Consider the following 26,032-nt stretch of genomic DNA (forward strand, 5'->3'; position numbering starts at 1 on the left):
CCTCTCTGTGCTTTACAATGCTCCCCTATGCTTTACCAGACCTCTCTGTGCTTTACAATGCTTGCCTATGCTTTACCAGACCTCTCTGTGCTTTACAATGCTTCCCTATGCTTTACCAGACCTCTCTGTGCTTTACAATGCTTCCTTATGCTTTACCAGACCTCTCTGTGCTTTACAATGCTTCCCTATGCTTTACCAGACCTCTCTGTGCTTTACAATGCTGACACTGTGCTGTATTACACTGTGCTCTGCTGTATATTCTGAGTGTGCAGAGTTTTCAAGCAGCCTCTTAACTGCATGCTGTAGGAGGTGTGAGAATAACCACAGAAGAGAGAGAGGAAGAGAGGGAGGGGAGAGAGACACAGAGAGACAAAGAGACAGAGTGACTGAGAGACACGAAAGAGGATGCTCAACTCTGACCAACCCTGAAATAAAAGTGCTATTATTTTACTTATTTTAATTTATTTATTAAAGTTCAATTTTGAAAAGAAAGAAAGAAGACATTTTAAGAAGGAGTACAGCGTGATCGTGTAAAAAGAGAGAGAGAGAGAGAGGTGAGCCGCACTCCCTCCTCCTCTCTGTCAGTCTGTCCTGTGATATCACAGAGAGATCGCGCTGCTGTGAGACTCACCCGACAGGACACTGCAGCAGCCATCAGGAGAGACAGAACACTGCGGGACATTCAAACGGTAATCATGCAGTCCCCCCTCCATGCTTTCCCAAGGTTATATACTGTGCACTTACCGTGGTTTATAGCTTTTTTAAATATGCTTTACCAGACCTCTCTGTGCTTTACAATGCTTCCCTATGCTTTACCATACCTCTCTGTGCTTTACAATGCTTCCCTATGCTTTACCAGACCTCTCTGTGTTTTACAATGCTTCCCTATGCTTTACCACACCTCTCTGTGCTTTACAATGCTTCCCTATGCTTTACCAGACCTCTCTGTGCTTTACAATGCTTGCCTATGCTTTACCAGACCTCTCTGTGCTTTACAATGCTTCCCTATGCTTTACCACACCTCTCTGTGCTTTACAATGCTTCCCTATGATTTACCAGACCTCTCTGTGCTTTACAATGCTTCCCTATGCTTTACCATACCTCTCTGTGCTTTACAATGCTTCCCTATGCTTTACCATACCTCTCTGTGCTTTACAATGCTTCCCTATGCTTTACCAGACCTCTCTGTGCTTTACAATGCTTCCCTATGCTTTACCATACCTCTCTGTGCTTTACAATGCTTCCCTATGCTTTACCAGACCTCTCTGTGCTTTACAATGCTTCCCTATGCTTTACCACACCTCTCTGTGCTTTACAATGCTTCCCTATGCCTTACCATACCTCTCTGTGCTTTACAATGCTTGCCTATGCTTTACCAGACCTCTCTGTGCTTTACAATGCTTCCCTATGCTTTACCATACCTCTCTGTTCTTTACAATGCTTCCCTATGCTTTACCAGACCTCTCTGTGTTTTACAATGCTTCCCTATGCTTTACCAGACCTCTCTGTGCTTTACAATGCTTCCCTATGCTTTACCAGACCTCTCTGTGCTTTACAATGCTTCCCTATGCTTTACCAGACCTCTCTGTGTTTTACAATGCTTCCCTATGCTTTACCAGACCTCTCTGTGTTTTACAATGCTTTCACTGTGCTTTATTACACTGTGCTGTGCTTTTACTATGGGAAACTTGTATAAGGGTTAGTTTACTTTGGTTTGGTTTTAATATAACCTTGGGGAAGGCAAGTGGTTACAACGAGTCACACTGGAGAGAATGTGAAACATGGAAATTAAAAGTCACTCGGGGGAGTGGGGTGGGGGTGGGGTGGGGGTGGGGCTGACTGCTTCCCTGTCTCAGTGGAGTTTTTATAATTGACAGCGGTGTGGAGACAGTTGATTCCGGGTGTAAGGGGGTGTGAGATGCGCACCATGACCCCACTGTGCTCTTCACTCTCTGTGCGTTGATAAACGTGGCCTGTTTCTGTGTAGAGTCATTAATACAATACTGGACTGGATTGGGAGTTCCTGTGTGCTCAGTGCGTCCCTCTATTTAGTGAGAGTGTAGAAGCTCACCTCCACTCTCTCTCACCCCTCTCACTCTCTCCCACTCCCTCTCTCCCTCACTACCCCTCTCACTCTCTCCCTCTCCCCCTCTCTCACCCCCAGGGCTCGCTGGCATGGCTGTGCTGATCTCTGCAGGAGGATGAGAGAACTGGAGAGGAGCGAGAGGTGAGGAGAGGGAGGGAGGGAGGGAGGGGGGAGGGGGAGAGAGGGGTACAGGTATGGTCAAAAGTTTATCATCCCCCTGTAGAATGAACTAATTCTGCTTCATGAAGTGGAGTGAAACCTGCTGAATAATGTCACGTTAACATATTGAATTACACACAGTTTTGTATATATATATATATATATATATATATATATATATATATATATATATATATATATATATATACAGTGCCTTGCGAAAGTATTCGGCCCCCTTGAACTTTGCGACCTTTTGCCACATTTCAGGCTTCAAACATAAAGATATGAAACTGTAATTTTTTGTGAAGAATCAACAACAAGTGGGACACAATCATGAAGTGGAACGAAATTTATTGGATATTTCAAACTTTTTTAACAAATAAAAAACTGAAAAATTGGGCGTGCAAAATTATTCAGCCCCTTTACTTTCAGTGCAGCAAACTCTCTCCAGAAGTTCAGTGAGGATCTCTGAATGATCCAATGTTGACCTAAATGACTAATGATGATAAATAGAATCCACCTGTGTGTAATCAAGTCTCCGTATAAATGCACCTGCACTGTGATAGTCTCAGAGGTCCGTTTAAAGCGCAGAGAGCATCATGAAGAACAAGGAACACACCAGGCAGGTCCGAGATACTGTTGTGGAGAAGTTTAAAGGCGGATTTGGATACAAAAAGATTTCCCAAGCTTTAAACATCCCAAGGAGCACTGTGCAAGCGATAATATTGAAATGGAAGGAGTATCAGACCACTGCAAATCTACCAAGACCTGGCCGTCCCTCTAAACTTTCAGGTCATACAAGGAGAAGACTGATCAGAGATGCAGCCAAGAGGCCCATGATCACTCTGGATGAACTGCAGAGATCTACAGCTGAGGTGGGAGACTCTGTCCATAGGACAACAATCAGTCGTATACTGCACAAATCTGGCCTTTATGGAAGAGTGGCAAGAAGAAAGCCATTTCTTAAAGATATCCATAAAAAGTGTCGTTTACAGTTTGCCACAAGCCACCTGGGAGACACACCAAACATGTGGAAGAAGGTGCTCTGGTCAGATGAAACCAAAATCAAACTTTTTGGCAACAATGCAAAACGTTATGTTTGGCGTAAAAGCAACACAGCTCATCACCCTGAACACACCATCCCCACTGTCAAACATGGTGGTGGCAGCATCATGGTTTGGGCCTGCTTTTCTTCAGCAGGGACAGGGAAGATGGTTAAAATTGATGGGAAGATGCATGGAGCCAAATACAGGACCATTCTGGAAGAAAACCTGATGGAGTCTGCAAAAGACCTGAGACTGGGACGGAGATTTGTCTTCCAACAAGACAATGATCCAAAACATAAAGCAAAATCTACAATGGAATGGTTCACAAATAAACATATCCAGGTGTTAGAATGGCCAAGTCAAAGTCCAGACCTGAATCCAATCGAGAATCTGTGGAAAGAACTGAAAACTGCTGTTCACAAATGCTCTCCATCCAACCTCACTGAGCTCGAGCTGTTTTGCAAGGAGGAATGGGCAAAAATTTCAGTCTCTCGATGTGCAAAACTGATAGAGACATACCCCAAGCGACTTACAGCTGCAATCGCAGCAAAAGGTGGCGCTACAAAGTATTAACTTAAGGGGGCTGAATAATTTTGCACGCCCAATTTTTCAGTTTTTTATTTGTTAAAAAAGTTTGAAATATCCAATAAATTTCGTTCCACTTCATGATTGTGTCCCACTTGTTGTTGATTCTTCACAAAAAATTACAGTTTCATATCTTTATGTTTGAAGCCTGAAATGTGGCAAAAGGTCGCAAAGTTCAAGGGGGCCGAATACTTTCGCAAGGCACTGTATATATACAGTGCCTTGCAAAAGTATTCAGACCCCTGACCAATTCTCTCATATTACTGAATTACAAATGGTACATTGAAATTTCGTTCTGTTTGATATTTTATTTTAAAACACTGAAACTCAAAATCAGTTATTGTAAGGTGACATTGGTTTTATGTTTGGAAATATTTTTAAGAAAAATAAAAAACTGAAATATCTTGCTTGCGTAAGTATTCAACCCCTGTGCTGTGGAAGCTCCCAGTTTACACCGATGAAAGAAATTGCCCTAACGAGGACACAATTACCTTACCATTGGCCTCCACCTGTGAACCATTAAAGTTGCTGTCACATTTTCTGTATAAAAACCCCACTGTTGAAGGATCATTGGTCAGGCTGTGAATCTGAAGGAAAATGAAGACCAAAGAGCATTCTACAGAAGTTAGAGATAAAGTAATACAAATGCATAGATTAGGGAAAGGGTACAAAATAATATCCAAGTGTTTGGATATCCCAGTGAGCACAGTTGGATCAATAAATCAGGAAGTGGAAGCTGCATCACACCACCCAGGCACTGCCAAGAAAAGACCGTCCCTCAAAACTCAGCGCTCAAACCAGAAGGAGACTTGTGAGAGAAGCCACAGAGAGGCCAACAATCACTTTGAAGGAGCTACAGAGTTCAGAGGCTGGGAGTGGAGTAATGGTGCACCAGTCAACCATATCAAGAGCTCTGCATAACACTGGCCTGTATGGGAGGGTGGCAAGAATGAAGCCGTTACTCAAAACGTACCATCTGAAAGCACGTCTGGAGTTTGCCAGAAAGCATGAGAGTGACCCAGTTGCGATGTGGGAAAAGGTTTTGTGGTCAGATGAGACCAAGATAGAGCTTTTTGGCCAAAACTCAAAGCGCTATGTGTGGCGCAAACCTAACACTGCCCATGCCACAAGACACACCTACAGTGAAGTATGGTGGTGGCAGCATCATGCTGTGGGGATGCTTCTCATCAGCAGGGACTGGGCATCTTGTTAAAATTGAAGGAAGAATGGATGGAGCAAAATACAGGGAAATACTGCAAGAGAACCTGCTTCAGTCCGCTAAAAAACTGAAGCTTGGGAGGAAATTCATCTTTCAGCAGGACAATGATCCCAAGCACAAGGCCAAAGCAACATTGGAGTGGCTCAAGAACAAAAAGGTGACTGTCCTACAGTGGCCCAGTCAAAGCCCTGATCTCAATCCCATTGAGAATCTGTGGCACTATTTGAAAATTGCGGTCCACAAGCGTCGTCCAACCAACCTGAATAACCTGGAGCAAATCTGCCAAGAAGAATGGGCCAAAATCACTCCGACACTGTGTCCAAAGCTGGTACATACTTACCCCAAAAGACTTAAAGCTGTTATTGCAGCGAAAGGTGGATCTACCAGATATTAATGTGTGGGGGTTGAATACTTATGCAAGCAAGATATTTCAGTTTTTTATTTTTCTTAAAAATATTTCCCAACATAAAACCAATGTCACCTTACAATAATTGATTTTGAGTTTCAGTGTTTTAAAATAAAATATCAAACAGAATGAAATTTCAATGTACCATTTGTAATTCAGTAATATGAGAGAATTGGTCAGGGGTCTGAATACTTTTGCAAGGCACTGTGTATATATATATATATATATATATATATATATATATATATATATATATATATATATATAGAGAGAGAGAGAGAGAGAGAGAGAGAGAGAGAGAGAATAATAATAGATGAGCTTCAGTGAGTTACAGGTCTTGTAATTTATGACATCACAGAACCCCGAGATGGAATTGTTTTCCTGTGACTCACTGAAGAGGCCCGTCTATTATTTTTTATAATCCATGGATACTCTTGAGATGCTGATATTAAAGAAGACGAGGTTCAGCAGTACAGTTGGTTTTTTTAAAACGTCGTGTTTCAGTGCTGTCCAGACGTTCTGTGTCGTTATCAGTTAGTGCTTCAGCTTTATTTGGATGATTGCCTTTACCTTGTTTTAATTTCCAGTTCCTCTCCAGTTTCTCTGAGATAAGAATGTACCAGCTTTACATCATTTGTTTGTTGATCATTAATGAACATTTCTGTACTGTGGGTGTTGACGAGTGATTGAAATTGAAAGTGATGGTATGAAGGAGTCGAATGGGTCAAAGTTCAACTATATTTTCCTCTAGAGGAATTAGCATTTTTTGACGTCACTACTGTGGTATTAAGCCTTTTTTTTCGAATGGCTCAGGATGCAAATAATTATTATTATTTATTTCTTAGCAGACGCCCTTATCCAGGGTGACTTACAATTGTTACAAGATATCACATTATTTTTTACATACAATTCCCCATTTATACAGTTGGGTTTTTACTGGAGCAATCTAGGTAAAGTACCTTGCTCAAGGGTACAGCAGCAGTGTCCCCCACCTGGGATTGAACCCACGACCCTCCGGTCAAGAGTCCAGAGCCCTGACCGCTACTCCACACTGCTGCCCTGTAAATATAGCCTTCATCTATGTAATATATATATATAGATACACACACACACACACATTTTTTTTCACTGTTGTGCAAACCTGTCCATTGTTCCACCTCTGTCTCTGAACTGGTTTCTATGTGTGTTCCCAGTCCTTCGGACAGCTTAGTCAATGGGAGCTGTGGGGGAGGGGCTCAGAGTCAGCAGGGTGCCCCCCACCTCTCTCTGCTGGACAGACTGAGACTGACACAGGAGGCCTGGGCCCCTGAGAGTGAGGAGGAGACGAGGGGGGCCCGAGAGGAACTAAGGAGATTGGCCCCTGGGGTGAGAATCAGTTTATATTCCCTTATAACAATGTCTCATAGTAACAGCACAGCACAGTGTGATACAGCACAGTGTGACACAGCATAGTGTGATACAGCACAGTGTGACACAGCACAGTGTGATACAGCACAGTGTGATACAGCACAGTGTGACACAGCACAGTGTAATACAACACAGTGTGACACAGCACAGTGTGATACAGCACAGTGTGACACAGCACAGGGTGATACAGCACCGTGTGATACAGCACAGTGTAATACAGCACAGTGTGACACAGCACAGTGTGATACAGCACAGTGTGACACAGCACAGGGTGATACAGCACCGTGTGATACAGCACAGTGTAATACAGCACAGTGTGACACAGCACAGTGTGATACAGCACAGTGTGACACAGCACAGTGTGATACAGCACAGTGTGACACAGCACAGTGTAATACAACACAGTGTGACACAGCACAGTGTGATACAGCACAGTGTGACACAGCACAGTGTGATACAGCACAGTGTGACACAGCACAGTGTGATACAGCACAGTGTGATACAGCACAGTGTGACACAGCACAGTGTAATACAACACAGTGTGACACAGCACAGTGTGATACAGCACAGTGTGACACAGCACAGGGTGATACAGCACCGTGTGATACAGCACAGTGTAATACAGCACAGTGTGACACAGCACAGTGTGATACAGCACAGTGTGACACAGCACAGGGTGATACAGCACCGTGTGATACAGCACAGTGTAATACAGCACAGTGTGACACAGCACAGTGTGATACAGCACAGTGTGACACAGCACAGGGTGATACAGCACCGTGTGATACAGCACAGTGTGATACAGCACAGTGTGACACAGCACAGTGTGATACAGCACAGTGTGACACAGCACAGTGTAATACAACACAGTGTGACACAGCAGTGTGATACAGCACAGTGTGACACAGCACAGTGTGACACAGCACAGTGTAATACAACACAGTGTGACACAGCACAGTGTGATACAGCACAGTGTGACACAGCACAGGGTGATACAGCACCGTGTGATACAGCACAGTGTAATACAGCACAGTGTGACACAGCACAGTGTGATACAGCACAGTGTGACACAGCACAGTGTGATACAGCACAGTGTGACACAGCACAGGGTGATACAGCACCGTGTGATACAGCACAGTGTAATACAACACAGTGTGACACAGCACAGTGTGATACAGCACAGTGTGACACAGCACAGGGTGATACAGCACCGTGTGATACAGCACAGTGTAATACAGCACAGTGTGACACAGCACAGTGTAATACAGCACAGTGTGATACAGCACAGTGAGAGCACAGAGAGGTATGGTAAAGCATAGGGAAGCATTGTAAAGCACAGAGAGGTCTGGTAAAGCATAGGGAAGCATTGTAAAGCACAGAGAGGTCTGGTAAAGCATAGGGAAGCATTATAAAGCACAGAGAGGTATGGTAAAGCATAGGCAAGCATTGTAAAGCACAGAGAGGTCTGGTAAAGCATAGGGAAGCATTGTAAAGCACAGAGAGGTCTGGTAAAGCATAGGGAAGCATTGTAAAGCACAGAGAGGTCTGGTAAAGCATATGGAAGCATTGTAAAGCACAGAGAGGTCTGGTAAAGCATAGGGAAGCATTGTAAAGCACAGAGAGGTATGGTAAAGCATAGGGAAGCATTGTAAAGCACAGAGAGGTCTGGTAAAGCATAGGGAAGCATTGTAAAGCACAGAGAGGTCTGGTAAAGCATAGGGAAGCATTGTAAAGCACAGAGAGGTCTGGTAAAGCATAGGGAAGCATTGTAAAGCACAGAGAGGTCTGGTAAAGCATAGGGAAGCATTGTAAAGCACGGAGAGGCATGGTAAAGCATAGGGAAGCATTGTAAAGCACATGGTAAATGCTCAGTATAATCAACAAGGAAACTGATTCTTTTATACAGAAGGAATGAATTCAAGGTGGTGATCATGTTACAAAACGCACCAGCGAATTTTAAAGCAGAAGCTCTTTCAGAGTTTGTGTAAAAAGGGGAAGAGGTTATTTACTGGGAACAGAGAAGGTGCAGTTAGCAGGAAAACAAAAAGGAAATTCACATCATTTTTTTTATTTGTATTTTATTTAAAAAAAAAAAAATTTAAATAATGACACGCAGCGGAGGAGGGAGAGAGGAGAGCGATCGCGCTATCGTCCTGAGCAGACACTCGGAGAGAGAGAGAGGACACTCAACTATTAAAATATAATTTAGAACAAGAAAAAAAAATACACGTCTTTTTTTTTTTTTTTTTTTAAACCCAAAACATTTCAATAACGACGCGCAGAGGAGGAAGGAAATCCATTTCTAGAGGCTGTAAGTTTCTGCTCAGGGCAAACTGGAGGTAAGAAATTGGCAGAGTTTTTTTTTTTTTTTTTTTTTAAGGTACATGTTTAATTCTAGAGGACTTTCTAAAGGTTTCATTTTCCTGTCTGAAAACATTTTGTTCCCTCAGATTTATTGATAATGTGCGAATCCTTCCTTTACTAAGATGGCGGACGCGCTGTGACGTCATGCCGGGTGTGAGCCGCGAGCGCCGGTTTCTTTAGGACCCGTGCGGGCGTTAGATTTGCTTTGACCGCCCGCTGCAAGACCACTTCCTGTGCAGCAGGCATTACACCCCCTAGCACCACATAGAGTCTGTGCTGCACAGAATGCGTGAGAGACGCAGGTGGGAGCCTGACACTTGCCCCAAAGGAAATTCGTTCAGTTGTAAAAGCGGTGTTTACGCGAGTGAACTGGAAAATAAAGAGAAAACTACATTTACAGATTTTTAGAATGTCGCCATAGTGTGCCAATATAACATTACTGGAAGGGTTATGAATTACACAAGTACAGTGCACTCAACTGAATTGCATGCATGATAATTGCATAATGCTGTTAACGTTAAAACAGTGACGTACGTTTCCTATAGAAATGCCCCTGCTGTAGATTCCGTCATTGCATCTCCGGCGTGCCTCATGGTTTCATGCCTTTACTGTACCCAGATTAAGGAACATTTAAATTTAACTAGAATAAGGAACATGCCTTTTTAAAAAGAAATGTGCTTTACAATTTAATTCAATTATCAGGTAAACCAGTTAAATATATTACACTGTAGACGTTACTGATAACTGCATACGTTGGTTAATTGCTGAAAACTGTTACAGTCGGCAAAGGGGCTCTAACAGGAATCTGCTGCAAGAGGACTTCACATCGGGGTCATTTAAAGTTTGATTGCTTGAGTTTACAATTAGAACAGGAACCTCACCCCTCGTACAATTTGTTTTTTTCCCTCGAGGTATTCGGGGCAATTCTAAAGGTATTCTTGCATTCATCTAGAGTTTTGTTTTTTTGTTTTTTTGGGCGGGGGGGATTGGGCTGGCAACACTGCTCAGAGAAGGTACACGCTTTCCACCCTTTGAGGTACGAGTACGGGTGTGTGCGTCCTGCTGATAGAAACGACGGTAACTTTCTTTTTTCTTTGGTAACGAGATGCACGAAACAGGGTTTCAAACGTTACTGACAGGTTGGATCCGGTCGTCCAAATTGTCAGTTTCCTCCTTGTGATACTCGAGTCGCTCTCCGATCTATTTTAAGGAGAAACTGAACAAGCGCTCAATTCCTTGTGTACCTTCAGGGGTTAATACCGTTTTCAACACTCCTCTTTCCCACGATATTCTTGCTTTACCAGACCTCTCTGTGCTTTACAATGCTTCCCTATGCTTTACCAGACCTCTCTGTGCTTTACAATGCTTCCCTATGCTTTACCAGACCTCTCTGTGCTTTACAATGTTTCCCTGTGCTTTACCAGACCTCTCTGTGCTTTACAATGCTTCCCTATGCTTTACCAGACCTCTCTGTGCTCTGCAGTGCTTTCACTGTGCTTTATCACAGTTCGCTGTGTGTATTTTAAGAGACAGGCACTTTGTAAAACACTTACAGAAGAACACAGAGGTGCTGATGGGGACATTTTTTGTCAGCTTTTAAAAAATGAGCTAATTTAAGAGTGAAGGAAACATGCTGAGAAAAGAGCTTCTGAATTTGAACTGCTTTTCCTGTCTGCACGGGGCAAGACGTATCTGTGTGTATAGAAGTGTGTATCGTTTGTGTCGTCGCACGAGACCACAGCCGCACAGCTCACTGTAGCTCACCCAGCACTCTTGGGTGAAGCGTGTTTTACAGCTGGTGTGAATCCACTCTATCGCCATCTCACTGAATTTATGTCTTTTAAAACAACAGTCCAACATTAACTGATCGTTTGATCTGATTGAAAGCATGGTAAAGCATAGGGAAGCATTGTAAAGCACAGAGAGGTCTGGTAAAGCATAGGGAAGCATTGTAAAGCACAGAGAGGTACGGTAAAGCATAGGGAAGCATTGTAAAGCACAGAGAGGTCTGGTAAAGCATAGGGAAGCATTGTAAAGCACAGAGAGGTCTGGTAAAGCATAGGGAAGCATTGTAAAGCACAGAGAGGTCTGGTAAAGCATAGGGAAGCAATGTAAAGCACAGAGAGGTGTGGTAAAGCATAGGGAAGCATTGTAAAGCACAGAGAGGTCTGGTAAAGCATAGGGAAGCATTGTAAAGCACAGAGAGGTATGGTAAAGCATAGGGAAGCATTGTAAAGCACAGAGAGGTCTGGTAAAGCATAGGGAAACATTGTAAAGCACAGAGAGGTCTGGTAAAGCATAGGGAAACATTGTAAAGCACAGAGAGGTGTGGTAAAGCATAGGGAAGCATTGTAAAGCACAGAGAGGTCTGGTAAAGCATAGGGAAGCATTGTAAAGCACAGAGAGGTCTGGTAAAGCATAGGGAAGCATTGTAAAGCACAGAGAGGTATGGTAAAGCATAGGGAAGCATTGTAAAGCACAGAGAGGTCTGGTAAAGCATAGGGAAACATTGTAAAGCACAGAGAGGTCTGGTAAAGCATAGGGAAACATTGTAAAGCACAGAGAGGTGTGGTAAAGCATAGGGAAACATTGTAAAGCACAGAGAGGTGTGGTAAAGCATAGGGAAGCATTGTAAAGCACAGAGAGGTCTGGTAAAGCATAGGGAAACATTGTAAAGCACAGAGAGGTCTGGTAAAGCATAGGGAAACATTGTAAAGCACAGAGAGGTGTGGTAAAGCATAGGGAAACATTGTAAAGCACAGAGAGGTGTGGTAAAGCATAGGGAAGCATTGTAAAGCACAGAGAGGTATGGTAAAGCATAGGGAAGCATTGTAAAGCACAGAGAGGTCTGGTAAAGCATAGGCAAGCATTGTAAAGCACAGAGAGGTCTGGTAAAGCATAGGGAAGCATTGTAAAGCACAGAGAGGTCTGGTAAAGCATAGGGAAGCATTGTAAAGCACAGAGAGGTGTGGTAAAGCATAGGGAAGCATTGTAAAGCACAGAGAGGTATGGTAAAGCATAGGGAAGCATTGTAAAGCACAGAGAGGTCTGGTAAAGCATAGGGAAGCATTGTAAAGCACAGAGAGGTATGGTAAAGCATAGGGAAGCATTGTAAAGCACAGAGAGGTCTGGTAAAGCATAGGGAAGCATTGTAAAGCACAGAGAGGTATGGTAAAGCATAGGGAAGCATTGTAAAGCACAGAGAGGTATGGTAAAGCATAGGCACGAGTGAGGCTAATTGATATAATTCGATGGCTTCTGTCATGGAGTTTTGAAGCCATGGCTTTTAGTCTTGAAGCTCCTCTCCGATCGGAGCCTGGGTCCACGATCTCGTCCCTTTAGGAAGCGTTGAGCTGCAGAGCGAGTGTGGCATAATGCAGATTTCATGACCATTGCCCTTGAAATACATTTCTTGAAATGTTGAGGGTTTCCCCGCAATTGAAATACAGCTATTAAAATTATTCTAGCACCGTGTTCATATAAGAAAAGGGTGTTTTTTTTTAAAAAAACCCGGCTTCCATCCAATTCAAAGATGCAGGTGTAGCTTGAACCTCAAGCCGCAGCGTCTCAGCGATAATGTAAATAACACGGAGCTCCAGAAAACGAGTTTCAAACTTCAAACGCGGTCCTGTTCACAGGTAAGTGCAGCTCCAGGATCGGATCAGCATTGCGGATCAGTGGAGCCTGATCTAGATCCTCATGATAAAAGACCATCTCATGATCCGGATCCAGCGATCCCGGATCCCATCCCAGTTTTCTTCCCATTCACTTCTTATTATACCAATACATTATCGTGAAATCAGAGTTTTAGTACTCCTGCAGTGTGAGGGGGGTGTTTCCCCATGCTTGTATAAGTGAGGGGGACGTGCCCCCCGCGCCCCCTGCCTCCCCCGTGTATATTAACCCTATGGGGTGAGGACTGTGTTAAGAAATGTTTGTTTATTGTTTTATTATCATATTTTCCTTTCCCCCTGAAGTCCTCTTCTTCTTCTCCTTCATTCACTTCTCTTCCTGTTGTTTCTCCGCAGGGGTTTCTGGTGCTGAGAGACTCCTGTGGTTCCGGGCCTGGTTCTGGTTCCGGTTCTGGTTCTGTGCTGTGTGTCTCTGCCAGTGAAGGAACAGACGGTCCAGGAATTAGAGAATTCCCCATCCTGCATCAGAACACCTCAGGTACCGAACCCACAAACACAGCACAGCAACGCACAGCACAGCAACACACAACACAGCACAGCAACACACAACACAGCACAGCAACACACAGCACAGTGGAGCAACACACAACACAGCACAGCAACACACAGCACAGCGGAGCAACACACAACACAGCACAGCAACACACAACACAGCACAGCAACACACAGCACAGCACAGCAACACACAACACAGCACAGCAACACACAACACAGCACAGCAACACACAACACAGCACAGCAACACACAGCACAGCGGAGCAACACACAACACAGCGGAGCAACACACAACACAGCACAGCAACACACAACACAGCACAGCAACACACAACACAGCACAGCAACACACAGCACAGCACAGCAACACACAACACAGAACAGCAACACACAGCACAGCACAGCAACACACAACACAGCACAGCAACACACAACACAGCACAGCAACACACAACACAGCACAGCAACACACAACACAGCGGAGCAACACACAACACAGCACAGCAACACACAACACAGCGCAGCAACACACAACACAGCACAGCAACACACAGCACAGCACAGCAACACACAACACAGCGGAGCAACACACAGCACAGCGCAGCAACACACAACACAGCGGAGCAACACACAACACAGCACAGCAACACACAACACAGCGCAGCAACACACAACACAGCACAGCAACACACAGCACAGCGCAGCAACACACAACACAGCGCAGCAACACACAACACAGCACAGCAACACACAGCACAGCGCAGCAACACACAACACAGCACAGCAACACACAGCACAGCACAGCAACACACAGCACAGCAACACACAGCACAGCGGAGCAACACTCAACACAGCACAGCAACACACAACACAGCACAGCAACACACAACACAGCACAGCAACACACAACACAGCACAGCAACACACAGCACAGCGGAGCAACACACAACACAGCACAGCAACACACAGCACAGCACAGCAACACACAGCACAGCACAGCAACACACAACACAGCAACACACAGCACAGCGGAGCAACACTCAACACAGCACAGCAACACACAGCACAGCACAGCAACACACAACACAGCAACACACAGCACAGCGGAGCAACACTCAACACAGCACAGCAACACACAGCACAGCACAGCAACACACAACACAGCACAGCAACACACAACACAGCACAGCAACACATAACACAGCACAGCAACACACAGCACAGCGGAGCAACACACAACACAGCACAGCAACACACAGCACAGCACAGCAACACACAACACAGCACAGCAACACACAACACAGCAACACACAGCACAGCGGAGCAACACACAACACAGCACAGCAACACACAGCACAGCACAGCAACACACAGCACAGCAACACACAGCACAGCGGAGCAACACTCAACACAGCACAGCAACACACAACACAGCACAGCAACACACAACACAGCACAGCAACACACAACACAGCACAGCAACACACAGCACAGCGGAGCAACACACAACACAGCACAGCAACACACAGCACAGCACAGCAACACACAGCACAGCACAGCAACACACAACACAGCAACACACAGCACAGCGGAGCAACACTCAACACAGCACAGCAACACACAGCACAGCACAGCAACACACAACACAGCAACACACAGCACAGCGGAGCAACACTCAACACAGCACAGCAACACACAGCACAGCACAGCAACACACAACACAGCACAGCAACACACAACACAGCACAGCAACACACAACACAGCACAGCAACACACAGCACAGCACAGCAACACACAACACAGCACAGCAACACACAACACAGCAACACACAGCACAGCGGAGCAACACACAACACAGCACAGCAACACACAGCACAGCAACACACAACACAGCACAGCAACACACAGCACAGCACAGCAACACACAGCACAGCACAGCAACACACAGCACAGCACAGCAACACACAACACAGCAACACACAGCACAGCGGAGCAACACACAACACAGCACAGCAACACACAGCACAGCAACACACAACACAGCACAGCAACACACAGCACAGCACAGCAACACACAGCACAGCACAGCAACACACAACACAGCAACACACAGCACAGCGGAGCAACACACAGCACAGCGGAGCAACACACAGCACAGCACAGCAACACACAACACAGCACAGCAACACACAACACAGCACAGCGCCACACAACACAGCACAGCAACACACAACACAGCACAGCAACACACAACACAGCGGAGCAACACACAGCACAGCAGAGCAACACACAACACAGCACAGCAACACACAACACAGCACAGCAGCACACAGCACAGCGCCACACAACACAGCACAGCAACACACAGCACAGTGCAGCACAGCAACACACAACACAGCGGAGCAACACACAGCACAGCACAGCAACACACAGCACAGCACAGACACACATAGCACAGCACAGACACGGCACAGCACAGCAGCACACAGCACAGCGCCACACAACACAGCACAGCAACACACAGCACAGCGGAGCAACACACAACACAGCACAGCAACACACAGCACAGCGGAGCAACACACAACACAGCAACACACAGCACAGCGGAGCAACACACAACACAGCACAGCAACACACAACACAGCACAGCAACACACAACACAGCACAGCAACACACAACACAGCACAGCAACACACAGCACAGCGGAGCAACACACAACACAGCACAGCAACACACAGCACAGCAACACACAGCACAGCAACACACAACACAGCACAGCAACACACAACACAGCGGAGCAACACACAACACAGCACAGCAACACACAGCACAGCAACACACAGCACAGCAACACACAACACAGCACAGCAACACACAACACAGCACAGCAACACACAGCACAGCGGAGCAACACACAACACAGCACAGCAACACACAGCACAGCAACACACAACACAGCACAGCAACACACAGCACAGCACAGCAACACACAGCACAGCACAGCAACACACAACACAGCAACACACAGCACAGCGGAGCAACACACAACACAGCACAGCAACACACAGCACAGTAACACACAACACAGCACAGCAACACACAGCACAGCACAGCAACACACAGCACAGCACAGCAACACACAACACAGCAACACACAGCACAGCGGAGCAACACACAACACAGCGGAGCAACACACAGCACAGCACAGCAACACACAGCACAGCACAGCAACACACAACACAGCAACACACAGCACAGCGGAGCAACACACAGCACAGCGGAGCAACACACAGCACAGCACAGCAACACACAACACAGCACAGCAACACACAACACAGCACAGCAGCACACAGCACAGCGCCACACAACACAGCACAGCAACACACAACACAGCACAGCAACACACAACACAGCGGAGCAACACACAGCACAGCAGAGCAACACACAACACAGCACAGCAACACACAGCACAGCACAGACACACACAGCACAGCGGAGCAACACACAACACAGCGCCACACAACACAGCACAGCAACACACAGCACAGCGCAGCACAGCAACACACAGCACAGCACAGCAACACACAACACAGCACAGCAGCACACAGCACAGCGCCACACAACACAGCACAGCAACACACAGCACAGTGCAGCACAGCAACACACAACACAGCACAGCAACACACAACACAGCACAGCAACACACAGCACAGCGGAGCAACACACAACACAGCACAGCAACACACAACACAGCACAGCAACACACAACACAGCGGAGCAACACACAGCACAGCAGAGCAACACACAACACAGCACAGCAACACACAGCACAGCACAGCAACACACAGCACAGCACAGACACGGCACAGCACAGCAGCACACAGCACAGCGCCACACAACACAGCACAGCAACACACAGCACAGCACAGCACAGCACAGCAACACACAGCACAGCGCAGCAACACACAGCACAGCGCCACACAACACAGCACAGCAACACACAACACAGCACAGCAACACACAGCACAGCGGAGCAACACACAACACAGCACAGCAACACACAGCACAGCACAGCAACACACAGCACAGCACAGACACGGCACAGCACAGCAGCACACAGCACAGCGCCACACAACACAGCACAGCAACACACAGCACAGCACAGCACAGCACAGCAACACACAGCACAGCGCAGCAACACACAGCACAGCGCCACACAACACAGCACAGCAACACACAACACAGCACAGCAACACACAGCACAGCGGAGCAACACACAACACAGCACAGCAACACACAGCACAGCGGAGCAACACACAGCACAGCAACACACAGCAACACACAGCACAGCACAGCAACACACAACACAGCACAGCAACACACAACACAGCGCAGCACAGCAACACACAGCACAGACACACACAGCACAGCACAGCACAGCATCCTATTGAAACTCAGTACTGTACCTTTACAATGCCTAGCTGCCCACTGTAGATACACAGTGCAGTGCAGTGCCTATTGAAACAGCTCAGGTACTTTCCTTTACTCAGATAACTCTGTGCTGACGACTGGAGTCATGAACTCTGCAAGTCAAACAGCCGAACGTTACGGCCAGTACGTTACGCAGCAATGCCCCCCTTCTTTGAACCCCAGCGTCACGTTTTTAAATGAAGAAGCTGGCTTGCTGAACTGGGTGTTCCTCTCCAAACCGCCACGCTGGAGAGAGAAGGGAACAGCGCGGCACAGAAAATTCAACAGATTGTTTATGATGTCGGCTGCAATTACGACACAGCGTGGCCTGGTTAATCATTACCTTAACCTTTGCAATACAGCTATCAGTGGTGAAGTTTGCAATACAGAAGGGTTCAGCATTGACGTCTCCCTGCAGTGACAGTGCAGGGCAGAAGGACAGGGGCAAGTCGGCTCACAGAGAGAGCTGGGAGTCAGCACTGAACTGAAATAAGAGTTTCTCTGGGCATTGAAATACCTGGAGCTTCGACACACACACAAACAATGATTATAATAAACCACGCATCACCACTCAGGATCACCAGCCCATTACACCTGAGGGAAAAAATAAATCACAGAGAGGTGTGGTAAAGCATAGGGAAGCATTGTAAAGCACAGAGAGGTCTGGTAAAGCATAGGGAAGCATTGTAAAGCACAGAGAGGTGTGGTAAAGTATAGGGAAGCATTGTAAAGCACAGAGAGGTCTGGTAAAGCATAGGGAAGCATTGTAAAGCACATAGAGGTCTGGTAAAGCATAGGGAAGCATTGTAAAGAACAGAGAGGTATGGTAAAGCATAGGCAAGCATTGTAAAGCACAGAGAGGTCTGGTAAAGCATAGGGAAGCATTGTAAAGCACAGAGAGGTCTGGTAAAGCATAGGGAAGCATTGTAAAGCACAGAGAGGTCTGGTAAAGCATAGGGAAGCATTGTAAAGCACAGAGAGGTCTGGTAAAGCATAGGGAAGCATTGTAAAGCACAGAGAGGTAAACCGTGGTAAATGCTTTGTATAACCATGGAGAAAGCACCTTTGCAGTGCAAATATAGCTGTGAGAGGGGGGAGGGGGAGGGAGAGGATGATTGTGTGTTTCAGTCACTTCTCTTTTCTCTCGTTCCAGTCTTTCACCTGCAGGACTCACAGCTCGGATTCACTGATCTGCCCCAGCTACTGGGATTCTACACTGTCAGCAGGTGAGAGGCACTGGGGATACTGGGAGATACTGGGAGTTACGCATTGGTGTTGTTTTGAGAAAAAAATCAAACTGTAAACTTCTTTTTTTATGACAAAATCTTGCTGATTTAATTTTGTTTCACATTTTTCTTTTCTCCTCTCTCTCCTCTCTTCTCTCCTCTCTCCTCCCTCCTCCTCTCCTCTCTCTTCTCTCCTCTCTTCTGTCCTTTCTCCTCCCTCCTCTGCTCCTCTCTCCTATGTACTCTCTTCTCCCTCCTTTCCTCTCTCCTCTCTCCTCTGTTCTCTCCTCTCTTCTCCTCTCTTCTCTCCTCTCTTCTCTTCTCTCTTCTCTCTTCTCTCCTCTCTTCTCTCCTCTTTCCTCCCTCCTCCTCTCCTCTCTCTCTCGTTCTCTCCTCCTCAGAGACATCTTGCCGTGCTGTTTGCTCCTCCCTCCCAGTCTCCTCCAATTATCCGCAGACCAGTTAAGGAGGGCATCCAAACTGGGAACCAGTGAGTCCTTGTGATTGTAATCCAACACTCCCAGTGTGGAGAAGTGATCAAACTGGTTTGATACAAAAAAGTTTAGAAAATGAAACAGAAACTAACCCCACTATTAACTCCTCCCCCCCCCCTCTCTCTCTCTCTCTCTCTCTCTCTCTCTCTCTCTCTCTCTCTCTCCCCTCCTCCTCTACAGAATTCTGGCTGCATGACCACCTCCCCTCCCCCTCCCCCTCCCCCTCCCCGAGTATGGAGACCCCCCCGATGCTGATCAGCCCCCCCACTCCCGCCCCACTGGCCTCCCCCAGCACTGGATTGACAATGTGCTCCATTCAGGTGAGTTAACTGCCCCTTCATTACCCTCTGAAGCAGCTGTTGCTTAAAAAAACAGAAACCAGGACCAGAGGACACAGCGTGGAGATGAAGAGGAGAGACAGCAGGCACCTCTTCACACAGAGAGAGAGAGGGGAGGGTGTGGAATGGGTTGCCAAGGGTTACCTAGCGGGGATGGAAATCAGACTCCTGTTGCACAGCAGTTTGATCCATTCCTGGTTTCACTGTGAGTTTAATAATAAGACACACCTGAGCTTGTTAGCTAGACACACTGGGGCTGATCAAGCTGGTAGTAAAACCTGGACTGGGTGACTCTGCTGTGCAACAGGAGTCTTATTCTCATCCCTGCCTAGCCACACTATCCATGCTGAATCACTGGGATCCGAAGTTCTGAGATCAGAGCTGCTCGGAACCAGGCGAGCTCTGATTGGCCGAGCGGCCTCCTCTTGTGTTGTAACGGAGGCTCTGATTGGCCGAGCGGCCTCCTCTTGTGTTGTAACGGAGGCTCTGATTGGCCGAGCGGCCTCCTCTTGTGTTGTAACGGAGGCTCTGATTGGCCGAGCGGCCTCCTCTTGTGTTGTAACGGAGGCTCTGATTGGCCGAGCGGCCTCCTCTTGTGTTGTAACAGAGACTCTGATTGGCCGAGCGGCCTCCTCTTGTGTTGTAACGGAGGCTCTGATTGGCCGAGCGGCCTCCTCTTGTGTTGTAACGGAGGCTCTGATTGGCCGAGCGGCCTCCTCTTGTGTTGTAACGGAGGCTCTGATTGGCCGGGCAGCCTCCTCTTGTGTTGTAACGGAGGCTCTGATTGGCTGTCTGCAGGTGACCTCCGCCAGCGGCGCGTTGTGCTTTATTAACCCTCTGTTCCTGAGGGAGCATGGAGACGCCTGGCTGACACACCCCCCTTCCCCCCCGCTGGCCAACCGCGGCCGAGACAGGCGTGTCACCAACGCCCGGACCTGGGGAGGGAGGGGCCTTAGAGCCAGGGAGCCGAGCTCATTGGACAGCGAGAGCGGGGGGGAGGCGGCCCCCAGAGGTGAGAGAGAGAGCTGGTTAAGTTACATTGAAATTTCATGTCATGTGTTGAATTATTTTATTGTTATTAGTTTTGTATCACGCGTATTATTTTGTCTTATTATCCCTGCTTGTGTGTAATCTGTTAATAGTGAACTGCAGATTGATCAATAAAATGTGTGCAGCTGTTAGTATAACAGTCCTCTGTCTCTCCCTCTCCCCCCTCCCCTCTCCCTCTCTCTCTGTCAGCCCTCTCTTTCGAAGACCCTCTCTCCCCCTCCCACTCCCCACCTGTCACCCTGAGACGGAAATCCACGCCTCGCGCAGCGTGGAGCTGGAATGAGGAAATGAGACAGTCCTTAGAAGGAAAAGAAGAAGGAGGGGGAGGGGGGGAGAGCAGCCCCACCCCCCAGTCTCCTCACAGGGTCTCCTGGATCGAGGGCTCCCTCTCCCCCTTCTCTCTGCTGCCCCCTGCCTGTGAGCTCGACTCGCTGTCTCTGAGCAGCGTGGAGGAAGAGGACGCGCAGGAGGGGGACACACGCGCACACACCCTCCCCCGCGCACACACACCCGCACCCTCCGCCTCCCCCCGCCAAGCCACGAAGAGACACTCGCTGGCACTCACCGACAAGGTACGAGAGAGGGAGGGGGGGGGGAGAGGGGGGAGAGAGGAGGGGGGAGAGAGAAAGAGAGAGGAGGGGAGTGAGAGGGGGAGAGAGAGACGGGGAAGTGAGAGGGGGGAGAGAGAGGAGGGGGAGATTGAGGAGGGGGGAGGGGGGAGAGGGGAGGGGGAGATTGAGGGGGGAGAGAGAGAGAGAGGAGGGTGTGTCTGAGTGTGTGTGCGAGTGTGTATGAATGCAAGTGACTGTGACTGTGAGTGTGAGTGAGGGTGTGAGTGTGTGTGTGAGTGAGTGAGGGTGTGAGTGTGTGTGTGGCTGTGTGTGTGTGAGTGAGGGTTGCGTGGCTGTGTGAGTGAGTGTGTGAGTGAGTGTGTGTGTTGCTGTGTGTGTGTGGCTGTGTGTGTGGCTGTGTGTGAGTGAGTGAGGGTGTGCGTGGCTGTGTGTGTGTGGCTGTGTGTGTGTGAGTGAGGGTGTGTGTGGATATGTGAGTGAGTGTGAGTGAGGGTGTGTGTGAGTGAGGGTGTGTGTGTGTGTGAGTGGGGGTGTGAGTGTGTGAGTGAGGGTGTGTGTGTGTGAGTGAGGGTGTGTGTGTGTGAGTGAGGGTGTGTGTGTGTGTGAGTGAGGGTGTGTGTGTGTGAGTGGGGGTGTGTGTGGATGTGTGAATGAGGGTGTGAGTGTGTGAATGAGGGTGTGTGTGAGTGTGTGAGTGAGTGTGTGAGTGAGTGAGGGTGTGTGTGCGTGGCTGTGTGTGCGTGTGAGTGAGTGTCTCAGTGTGTTAGTATCTCAATACTAATGAACACATTCCTGGAACAGCCCCCACAGGCCTGTGTGTTAATGAATGCACTGCCCCCTGTTCCAGGTGCGGCACCGCCTCTCTGCCGTGGGCAATGCCCTGGGGGGGCTCCTCAGCGCTGAGCGGCGGGTGTGGAGCCGGGTGGCTGAGCTCTCTCAGAGGGGGGGCTCTGAATTCGGGGGGCGTCTGCGCTCGTTCCTGAAGCGCCCCCCAACACTCACCCCCCACGACAGCAGCACGGAGCTGCTCAGCGAGGTCCGACAGGCCCTCTCCGATCTGAAGAGCTGCCTGAGACAGGGGTCCGAGCTGCAGACCCTGCTGGACAGCCTGGCCAACGAGACAGGGGAGGAGCACCTCGGTGAGTCATAGAGAGACCCCCCCCCCCCCCCTGGTGTCTCTCCCCCCTTTCTCTTTCTTTCTCTCTCTGTTTCTTTCTCTTTCTCTCTCGTTCTCTCTCTGCGGTCTGTTTGAAGTTCGTTTTGTTCTGTGGAACAGGAAGTGCAGTGATGTCACAGCACCTCAGAACAGGAAGTGCTTATGTGGTTCGCATGCGGTTCTTTCTCGAGAGGCAGAGCTCAGAGCAGAGCAGGGTTTGCATTGCTGTGTGGAGCAGGGTTTGTATTGCTGTGTGGAGCAGGGTTTGCATTGCTGTGTAGAGCAGGGTTTGCATTGCTGTGCAGAGCAGGGTTTGTATTGCTGTGCAGAGCAGGGTTTGTATTGCTGTGCAGAGCAGGGTTTGCATTGCTGTGTGGAGCAGGGTTTGCATTGCTGTGTAGAGCAGGGTTTGCATTGCTGTGTAGAGCAGGGTTTGCATTGCTGTGTAGAGCAGGGTTTGCATTGTTGTGCAGAGCAGGGTTTGTATTGCTGTGCGGAGCAGGGTTTGCATTGCTGTGTGGAGCAGGGTTTGCATTGCTGTGTGGAGCAGGGTTTGCATTGCTGTGCGGAGCAGGGTTTGCATTGCTGTGTAGAGCAGGGTTTGCATTGCTGTGTAGAGCAGGGTTTGTATTGCTGTGCAGAGCAGGGTTTGCATTGCTGTGTGGAGCAGGGTTTGTATTGCTGTGCAGAGCAGGGTTTGTATTGCTGTGCAGAGCAGGGTTTGCATTGCTGTGCAGAGCAGGGTTTGCATTGCTGTGTGGAGCAGGGTTTGCATTGCTGTGCAGAGCAGGGTTTGCATTGCTGTGTAGAGCAGGGTTTGTATTGCTGTGCAGAGCAGGGTTTGCATTGCTGTGTGGAGCAGGGTTTGCATTGCTGTGCAGAGCAGGGTTTGCATTGCTGTGTAGAGCAGGGTTTGTATTGCTGTGCAGAGCAGGGTTTGCATTGCTGTGCAGAGCAGGGTTTGCATTGCTGTGTAGAGCAGGGTTTGTATTGCTGTGCAGAGCAGGGTTTGTATTGCTGTGCAGAGCAGGGTTTGCATTGCTGTGTGGAGCAGGGTTTGTATTGCTGTGTGGAGCAGGGTTTGCATTGCTGTGTGGAGCAGGGTTTGTATTGCTGTCCAGAGCAGGGTTTGCATTGCTGTGCAGAGCAGGGTTTGCATTGCTGTGCAGAGCAGGGTTTGCATTGCTGTGCGGAGCAGGGTTTGCATTGCTGTGTAGAGCAGGGTTTGCATTGCTGTGTGGAGCAGGGTTTGCATTGCTGTGTAGAGCAGGGTTTGCATTGCTGTGCAGAGCAGGGTTTGCATTGCTGTGCGGAGCAGGGTTTGCATTGCTGTGTAGAGCAGGGTTTGCATTGCTGTGTAGAGCAGGGTTTGCATTGCTGTGTGGAGCAGGGTTTGCATTGCTGTGTAGAGCAGGTTTGTATTGCTGTGTGGTGCAGGGTTTGTATTGCTGTGTAGAGCAGGGTTTGTATTGCTGTCCAGAGCAGGGTTTGCATTGCTGTGCAGAGCAGGGTTTGTATTGCTGTCCAGAGCAGGGTTTGCATTGCTGTGTGGAGCAGGGTTTGTATTGCTGTGCAGAGCAGGGTTTGTATTGCTGTCCAGAGCAGGGTTTGTATTGCTGTGTGGAGCAGGGTTTGCATTGCTGTGTAGAGCAGGGTTTGCATTGCTGTGTAGAGCAGGGTTTGCATTGCTGTGTGGAGCAGGCTTTGCATTGCTGTGTGGAGCAGGGTTTGCATTGCTGTGCAGAGCAGGGTTTGCATTGCTGTGTGGAGCAGGGTTTGCATTGCTGTGTAGAGCAGGTTTGTATTGCTGTGTGGTGCAGGGTTTGCATTGCTGTGTGGAGCAGGGTTTGTATTGCTGTCCAGAGCAGGATTTGCATTGCTGTGTGGAGCAGGGTTTGTATTGCTGTGCAGTGCAGGGTTTGTATTGCTGTCCAGAGCAGGGTTTGTATTGCTGTGTGGAGCAGGGTTTGCATTGCTGTGTAGAGCAGGGTTTGCATTGCTGTGCGGAGCAGGGTTTGCATTGCTGTGTGGAGCAGGGTTTGCATTGCTGTGCAGAGCAGGGTTTGCATTGCTGTGTGGAGCAGGGTTTGTATTGCTGTGCAGAGCAGGGTTTGCATTGCTGTGTAGAGCAGGGTTTGCATTGCTGTGCAGAGCAGGGTTGCATTGCTGTGTAGAGCAGGGTTTGCATTGCTGTGCGTAGCAGGGTTTGCATTGCTGTGTAGAGCAGGGTTTGCATTGCTGTGTGGAGCAGGGTTTGCATTGCTGTGTAGAGCAGGGTTTGTATTGCTGTCCAGAGCAGGGTTTGCATTGCTGTGTAGAGCAGGGTTGCATTGCTGTGTGGAGCAGGTTTGCATTGCTGTGTAGAGCAGGGTTTGCATTGCTGTGCAGAGCAGGGTTTGCATTGCTGTGTAGAGCAGGGTTTGCATTGCTGTGCAGAGCAGGGTTTGCATTGCTGTGTAGAGCAGGGTTTGCATTGCTGTGCGGAGCAGGGTTTGTATTGCTGTGTAGAGCAGGGTTTGCATTGCTGTGCGGAGCAGGGTTTGCATTGCTGTGCGGAGCAGGGTTTGCATTGCTGTGTAGAGCAGGGTTTGCATTGCTGTGCGGAGCAGGGTTTGCATTGCTGTGCGGAGCAGGGTTTGCATTGCTCTCTTCCTCTCCTCTCCCCTCTGTCTTCTCTCCTCTCCCTCTCCTCTCTCCCCCCTCCCTCTCTCTTCTCTCCCTTCCTCTCTCCCCCTCTTCTCTCTCTCAGACTCGGTGCTGGAGTCCTGTCTCCACAAGCTGGTTCTGAAGACCCTGTTAGTTAATGAATGTAGATTACAATAACTGATTGATACTCCTCTCCTCTCCCCTCTCCCCTCCCCTCCTCTCTCTCCCCTCCTCTCTCCCCCCTCTCCTCTCCTCTCTCCCTCTCTCTCCTCTCCCCTCCTCTCTCCCCCTCTCCTCTCCTCTCCCCTCCCCTCCTCTCTCTCCCTCTCCCCTCCTCTCTCCCCCTCTCCTCTCTCTCAGACTCGGTACTGGAGTCCTGTCTCCACAAGCTGGTTCTGAAGCCGCTGCGCTCCCAGCTCTATTCCCAGCTCCACCAGTTTCGGACTCGTGACGGAACACTGGCCGCCCTGCTGGACAACCAGCTGACCATGAGGGGGCAGGGTCCGGCCGAGTTGGGCGTGGCCTTGGCGGCCCTGCCGGATTCCGTCGCCATGGAGAAGATCCGCCTCCTGTTCCAGGCCATGCATGATGCCTACTCCCCGGGGAAGCAAGTGAAGCT

General features: G+C 48.5%; 1 protein-coding gene across 1 annotated transcript; it reads left to right on the top strand.

Annotated features, from left to right (window-relative positions):
* Window positions 1-220: 220 nt before the first annotated feature.
* On the top strand, window positions 221-26,028 carry rinl (Ras and Rab interactor-like; the record flags this gene model as incomplete). The annotated part of the gene is made up of 11 exons (XM_059021578.1): window positions 221-689; window positions 2,165-2,227; window positions 6,695-6,866; window positions 13,301-13,442; window positions 19,085-19,157; window positions 19,559-19,647; window positions 19,832-19,971; window positions 20,788-21,001; window positions 21,229-21,611; window positions 22,459-22,750; window positions 25,774-26,028. Coding segments are annotated over exons 2-11 (1,786 nt in total), but the record flags the coding sequence as incomplete, so codon positions are not given.
* Between the last annotated feature and the right edge of the window lie 4 nt (window positions 26,029-26,032).

The sequence above is a fragment of the Acipenser ruthenus genome, unplaced genomic scaffold (genome assembly GCF_902713425.1).
Source record: "Acipenser ruthenus unplaced genomic scaffold, fAciRut3.2 maternal haplotype, whole genome shotgun sequence".
In the NCBI taxonomy this organism is placed as follows: Eukaryota; Metazoa; Chordata; class Actinopteri; order Acipenseriformes; family Acipenseridae; genus Acipenser; species Acipenser ruthenus.